The sequence below is a fragment of the Myotis davidii genome, unplaced genomic scaffold (assembly GCF_000327345.1).
Source record: "Myotis davidii unplaced genomic scaffold, ASM32734v1 scaffold970, whole genome shotgun sequence".
NCBI classification, from domain to species: Eukaryota; Metazoa; Chordata; class Mammalia; order Chiroptera; family Vespertilionidae; genus Myotis; species Myotis davidii.
Genome location: NW_006282204.1, coordinates 325,039 through 332,240, shown reverse-complemented (window position 1 = coordinate 332,240; position 7,202 = coordinate 325,039). Strand labels below are relative to the sequence as shown.

Here is a 7,202-nt window from a genome sequence, read left to right as displayed (position 1 = left end):
GTACTCCTAGTTGTAGAATTTCCACTCAGCCAGCCCTCCTGTGGTTCTGGATGTTGTCCGTTCCCTTTTTCAGGCTTAATTTGAATTGGTTGTTTAAGGCAGCGATCTCCGGCGTTAACCTATGCCGCCATCTTCGGTTTCCGACCTTCAAGGATCTGGGGGCTGGAGGTCCTGGGTCAAGGAGTTGGCAGGGTGGGTTTATGGTGAGAGCTCGCTCCCTGGCTGGTGGGTCCTCAAATGGTGGAGAGCGCCTAGTACAATTACTTTAAAATTGTTTACATACAGAAAAACCTGGAAAGATTTATGTACATCAGGTTACTTTCAGTGGTGAGACAGTTGGGTGATTTAATTTTTCTCAGCTCTAGATGTTTTCTGCTGTGAACATACACTAATTGTCTGACGTTTTAAAGGGAAAGTGAGGGGGGTGGGAAAGGACACATATGTAATACCCTTTGTAATACTTTAAGCAATAAAAATAAATAAATAAATAAATAAATAAATAAAAATAAAAAATAAAATAAATAAAGGGAAAGTGAGGGAGCCAGGAGTCCGTGTCCTGGGGAAGGGGACTCGGCGGGGCTGAGCACGCCTTTGTCCTCACAGGTTGACCAAAGTGATCCGGAAGAGCCTCATCAGCCTGGTCCGCGCCATCAAAGGGCAGGTCCTGATGTCCTCGGAGCTGGAGGACGTCTTCAACAGCATGCTCATCGGCAAAGTGCCGGCCATGTGGATGGCCAAGTCCTACCCGTCGCTGAAGCCGCTGGGCGGCTATGTGGCCGACTTGCTGGCCCGCCTGACCTTCTTCCAGGTGCCTGGAAGGCGGGGCCCAGGGTCCTGGGGTCCCGGGCGCCCGGCATGCACACTCAGGTGGCCAGGACATGCGGAAAGGGCAAACTAGAGGCGGTGGGAGGAGAGGCAGCGCGCAGCCACCTGGATTCACTCCTGCCGGGAACAGTCTCCCCCGAGTGGAGGGCCAGAGTCAGAGTTCTTGGAAGGTGGTAGCCTGTGGAGGCAAGCGTAGGAACTATTATAAATGTCACAAACTGGTGGCTCACGGACCAGATTTGGCTATATATTTGGTTTGGCTCCTGGCAATTTAAAATTCTTGAGCTAGCCTGTAAACATTGGATTATTAGACATAAAAAGCCAGATGTTTGTCCTACAGAACCAGGGGGACTGGCCAGTGGCTGCATGGCCACCCGGCTACAGGGACAGGCTGTGCTCAGCCCAGACCCAGCTTGCCCCTGCGTGTCTCTTCAAGCAGAAGTGTGTTTCTTTGTGCCTTCATTTGAGTGGGGGAACATCAGCTAGGCTGGAAGGCCGCGTGTCAAGGAAAGGAGAAAAAGCATATTTCTGAATGGGACCCATTTGCAGTGCCTGCCTCATGCTGTCTTGGCCTTTGTGTGGACTGAGTTTTGTTTCTGTGGCCCAGGACTGGATCTCCAGCGGGCCCCCTGTGGTCTTTTGGATCTCCGGGTTCTACTTCACACAGTCGTTTCTGACGGGGGTCTCCCAGAACTATGCCCGGAAGTACACCATCCCCATCGACCACATTGGATTTGAGTTTGAGGTAGGAGCTTCGGCCGGGCGCTTGGGGTCAGCCAGGGGCAGTGCTGCCCGTTTCCTTACTGGTCTGAACCTTCCATGTGCGGGCACAAGTGCTTCTGCGATGTACGAATGAAATACTTAGCATGAACTAAAGTACTTCCAAAGTTATTCCGCCAGAACCAGGGAATTCCCAAGGCCATGCATCTGTTTATATAAAAGGGATCTATCTTTTCAAAGGAAAAATCTGCCACCTTTATGCCAAGAAAAGTGAAAGCATTCTCCCATGCCATCTATTTAACGTGCGGCTCCTCATTTGGAGATGATCATGGACTTGGGTAGTCCCTTGCTTGGGATAAAGTTAAAGGAATTGTCCATGGTGGAGCATCACCCTGTCATACTCTCTGGAGAGAAGGGAGCAGAGGGACTGGTGGATTGTAGAATTGTAAACTCTGTGGAAAGACTGATTGAGATCATCTAATCCAGACTTCACAAACTGGTGGTCCTAGGTCTCAACTTAGTTTGTGAATAAACTTAACTCTGAAGACAATGTTAATCCAAAATTAGTGCAGTAAAAAAAATAACTGGGATAAACATTAGGAAAATATATAAAATCACATTTTTTAATGTTGAAATGATCGTATACCTAGAAATTCTAAGAGACCCTAAAATCATATATATAAGAGTAGGAGAATTTGTAAGGTGACTGGTTAAATATACAAAAATCAATATCCTTTCCTACTCGAGCGGTAAGTACTCAGAAGTAGAAATGGGATAAGCATTCCATTGACAATAACAAAACGATTGGAATTTGCAATTTAGAATGGAGCTTATGCTCTGTGGTTCACCCGCACCCACCGCTCCCTGTTCCCCTACCTGAACCATTTGCTGCGTTTGCTGGAAGGAATGAGAGTTTTCTGCCTCGGAGTCTCACGGTGGTGGGTACCATGGCCACGTACTCGGTCAGGGCGTTGTCCCAATCACCAAGGTTGCAGGTTCAGTCCTGCTCAGGGGACATGCAGGAATCAATCAATGAGTGCACAGAAAGTGGAACAACAAAAATTGATGTTTCTCTCTCTCTCCCTCCCCGTCTCTCTCTAAAATCAATAAAAATAAATAAATTGTGGTAAACTAGAGCTGGCTCATACCAAGTCCCCAAAGCCAGATGGAACTGATTGTTAAGTAGGTGGTAGCCTGAACTTGGCCATGGTGGGAGTCTGTAGACCACAGAAATTGACCCAAACTACAAGCCACAGCTCTCTCTCTCCCCCAGAGAACTGTTTCTGACCTACTCTCACTCCACAGGCCCCGGTGCAGAGAGGGTCACAGCTGGTGCCACGAAGGTGGCCTCTGACTCCTAATTCGGTGCTTTCCCTATGCCTGCCACATGGAAGGATGCATGGCCCGCGGACAGCAGACAGGCGTCCTGGGAGGGGCATGCTGGGCAGGCAGACATGCAGCCTGGCTGCACTTTTCCAAATGGCAGGTCCCGGCACTCACATCCTCTCTTCCAGGTGACCACACAAGAAGCCACCATGGGGAGCAGCCCGGCAGACGGGGCCTACATTAAAGGGCTCTTCCTAGAAGGCGCTCGCTGGGACAGGAGCACTCAGCAGATCGAGGAGTCTCTCCCCAAAATCCTCTATGACCCACTGCCCATCATTTGGCTGAAGCCTGGGAAAAGTGCAGCGTTTCTGCACCAGGACATATACGAGTGTCCAGTCTATAAAACAAGTGCCCGGAGGGGCACCCTGTCCACCACGGGCCACTCTACCAACTACGTCCTCTCCATCGAACTGCCCACGGACAGGCCCCAGAAGCACTGGATAAACCGCGGGGTGGCCTCCCTGTGCCAGCTGGATAACTGAGGCATCTGTCTTGACACAGAAATAAAGGGCACTCATTCTTCACTGCCGCCTGGCAGCCCTTTCGTGAGGGGCTTGGCGTGATCAAGGTGATGAGGGTGACGTTACACTGACATCACACTTGCTGTGAGCCAGCTATAGAGCAGCCCTATCAAGTAGGTATGACTATCATCCTCATTTAGGGCTACAGAAACCATGCTATAAGGGAGGTTAGTAACATCCCCCGAACCAGACAGCCTGTCGGGGTGCTGATCTTGCCAGGAGCGATGGAGACAGGAGGGGCAGGTATTCTGCTCAAGGTAGGGAGATTAATGGCTTTTTTTTTTTTTTCAAGAAACACTTTTTCCAAGGTGGAAAACAACGTCAGAATGGCTAGAGAGCTGGAGCTGTCTTACTGTTCCAAGTGAGATTGTTAGTCCTGTGAGGTGGAATCCATGAACCTTGCACTGGTCAGGTAAGCCACACTGCAAGTGCAAGGCACTGAGGGGGTGGCTAGGAAACAACTGCATTTTAATTAGTTGTCTAGCTCCCCCTTCAGCAACAAAAGCTGTGGAGGCAGGGACTGGCCATTTCATTCCTCAGGGGTCAAGGGACAGAATGTTTCTGTATAATGGATTACATTTTTATATAACTTAAACATTCCCTCCACTTTGAAAAGAAAGATTGCCGCGAGCTTCTTGGGACCAACATGGCCGTGAACATCTCTCCGTGGAAGAGCAGCCTGTTCTTCAGAAGCTGGTGCCTTGGAGCCCAGCGCCCAGGCAGAGGTGGCCAGGGGTCAACCCGGCCGGAGACGCCAGCCTGCCTCCCAATGGCTCAGCAGGTGACAGCAGACAAACCTTGTCACCAAGCTATTCTTTGCTCTTTAAAAATCTAGTGTTGGTAGTTTCCATGTGAGCGTTGGAAGGACATTTCATTGAGAGAAGGGATATAGGAAGATAGGTTCTGCCTTTAAAAGACCAAAGTATGGAGATCGTATTGTCTTGGAGAGAAAATTAAAAAAAGAAAATGCATCTTTGTAAAGAAGACGAGGCATATAACATTCACTTTTAGGTAGGATTCGTGGCTCACAGAAGAAACCCCGAGGCTAGTTAGCAATTAGGTGGACTTCCACCCGGGAGGAGGCTGGGTGGGAAAGGTGGTCTACAGAGCAAGACAAACACTGCAGTCACCCTGAGTTACTGAGACTGCAATGGAGCCAGGAAGCCAAGGTCGCTTGGTCCTCCAAGCACAGGTCACCATTTCATTGGCTGGTTGAGCGCACAGGCCGTGTTGAATGAAAGCACTTCCAGGCAGGGAGATGCTTCCACAGAGACGAGATGGAAGGGGAGTGACTGGTGGGACAGCAGATTCATGCCTCCCAGTCCAAGCAAGGCTGGGGGCACACTCACTGAATGGCCCACACACCTGCCAGGACAGTTAAGTTTCTCTTCCGAAAAGGCCTGAAGCTGCAATTGTTAAATCTGCACACGCTGCTACTCCCAGGCAGTATTAAACAGGGTAATGCTGTATTCTAGAGAGTTAGAGTTCTATACATTTTCACTGCCAAACCCTGCAGGACTTACCTGGAGCATAGAAAACGACGCCACTGCTCCCAGGAGCCTGGGATAGAATGCCCTTTTGAATGAGAGATCTGTGTGACAAGGGAACCCTAAATCTAGGTGTAGGCAGGAATTACCAACTGCTGCTTCTGTGGGCCCTCACACACACGCAAGGGTAAATCCTTCCTTCCACCCTCTCCTTGTTCCATTTCTGTTTAGACATAACTTGAAAGCCAGCTTTGCCCTTGTACATTCTAATTATGTTAAGGCAAAATACTTGCATTGATTCAGTAGGAGTTTCAAGTGAGCCTTTCGGTCCCAGTGCATCCCAAGTCCACGCTTGAAGATGCTATGCTTAAACGGAGGCAGGGCTTCTCGGCACGTGTGTGGAGGAGCCAGGCATGGGTCTCAACGTTTCCAGGGAAAACTATGAGGAACCCAGTGGTGCCCTTTTAAAGGGGTGTTTGTCTGGAAATTGGGAGGGTCTAAAGAAGACAAAACACACACAAAAAGCCCACTTTTTAAAAAAAGATTTTTTATTTTTAGAGAGAGGAAAGGAGTGGGAGAGAATGAAACATCAATGCGAGAGCATAAACTGGGGATCGAGCCCGCAACCCAGACATGGCCCTGCCTGGTATCGGCAACCTTTGGGTGTACAGGGCAACACCAATCCAGCCACACCAGCCAGGGGGGAAAGCCCACCTGTAAGCAAATCTATAACTTAAAAGAAAGCCTACACTATTCCGAGGGAGGTAGGCTGTTTGCGAGCAGCCATGAGAAACCCAGACACTGGGTGGCTTCTCAGTGTCAGCTGACAGGCCAGGCAAGGACTTGCCTCGAGCAGCTTTGCCATTCTCCAGTCTTCTCCCTCAGGGAGGCCGTGAGGTCTGCAACCGCAGGATTAGTGTCATCCCCGCAGACAGCAAGGCCCTGACACACTGTGAGCACACATCATGAGGTCAGTACCAATATTTGGGAGCCTTTAAAGAAGACACTTGAATTTTTGCCCCAATCAAGGAGAAGGTTTTGCCGTTTGGTTTACATTGAAGACCTAGTTGGCTCATCGTCTGAGAAATAAACGTTCCCTGGATTAGGAAACCTCATCATGAGACTTGAGATATACTGGTTTGGAAAGTTTCCTCAGTTTCTCCTGGCTTCGAAGTCCCCGGCCTCGTAGTGAGGTAAGGCCCATTGGAGGCAGATGAATCTGAGTAAGAAGAGTAAGAATAATGATAATATTAAGAATTATAATCACTGCAGCAGCTTATATTCATTGAGCAGTTTCTAAATACCATGCTCTCTGCTCAGCACGACATCTGCAGAGTCATTAATCCTTACAATCATCTCGGGGCATTATATCAGCATTTAGAGATGAGAAAATGGAGGCTGAGAAGTTAAAACTTGCTCAGATTAGACATAAAGTGGGAGAGCGGATCTGAACCCAGATGTGTCTGATGCCAGACCTGGGCTCTTCTTGGCCATGCTGCCTGCATGGAGGGAAAAGCCACAAACCACACAGTGAAATGAAAATGCAAAGGTGAGGGGAAGCTTGGTCACAAAGATGTGTGCGTGGTAGCAAACTGGGACCAGCCTAAACGTCTACCGGAAGGGCTCATTCTCACAAAGGATGCAAGGCAACCATGCAAAAGAGAGAGGCAGACATGCCCAGAAGCAGGAAGTAAAGCAAGCAGGCAATAAACAGGACACTCAGGACTCGTGTAGTTTAACATGTTAAGCACCGTCAGTCACTGGCGACTGACACTATACTTTCCATCCAGAAGACGAAACAGGATGGGCGCTTAATGTGTTAAGAAAATGTATGTAATGAGTGTGGGAAAAAAGACTACAATGATATGTTACCAAACTATCAGGTTGAGCCAATACAATATAAATTAAATATTGATAATTCAAAAATTTAAAAACAATCTACACTAATAAAAGACAAAGATGTTAATTGACGGTACCTTCGCTATGTCTTAAGCCATGCCCACCAGCCAATCAGAGCGACTATATGCAAATTAACCCAACCAAGATGGCGGCCGGCAGACACAGAGCTGGAGCAAGCAGTAGGCTTGGTTGCCCAGGTGATGGAGGAAGCCAAGCTTCCTGCCTGCCCTGAGCTGCCTGTGGCCTCCGCTCACGGCAACAAAGTTTCCATTATAGAATTTCATGTACTATTAGATTTTGTATTCATTTTCATTCATATAGACACAGATGTAAAAAAGTTAATGTGAGAGAGTTTCCTTTTCTC

At 48.5% G+C, this 7,202-nt stretch overlaps 2 protein-coding genes across 3 annotated transcripts in view; one reads left to right on the top strand and one right to left on the bottom strand.

The window, feature by feature from the left end:
* The window catches only part of DNAH3 (dynein, axonemal, heavy chain 3), a 181,263-nt gene extending 177,808 nt beyond the window's left edge, over positions 1-3,455 (top strand). The window contains exons 59-61 of the mRNA XM_006752778.2: positions 604-808; positions 1,433-1,570; positions 3,060-3,455. Coding sequence (XP_006752841.1) covers positions 604-808; positions 1,433-1,570; positions 3,060-3,413 — 697 coding nt within the window. The 3' untranslated portion in view covers positions 3,414-3,455. The remainder of the gene's footprint in view (positions 1-603; positions 809-1,432; positions 1,571-3,059) is intronic.
* Positions 3,456-5,504: 2,049 nt separating this feature from the next.
* LYRM1 (LYR motif containing 1) overlaps positions 5,505-7,202 on the bottom strand; it is a 27,103-nt gene continuing 25,405 nt past the window's right edge. For both annotated transcript variants that reach the window (XM_015571810.1, XM_006752777.2), the window contains one exon: positions 5,505-6,158. In XM_015571810.1, the coding sequence (XP_015427296.1) occupies positions 6,042-6,158 (117 nt within the window). In that variant the 3' untranslated portion in view covers positions 5,505-6,041. The remainder of the gene's footprint in view (positions 6,159-7,202) is intronic.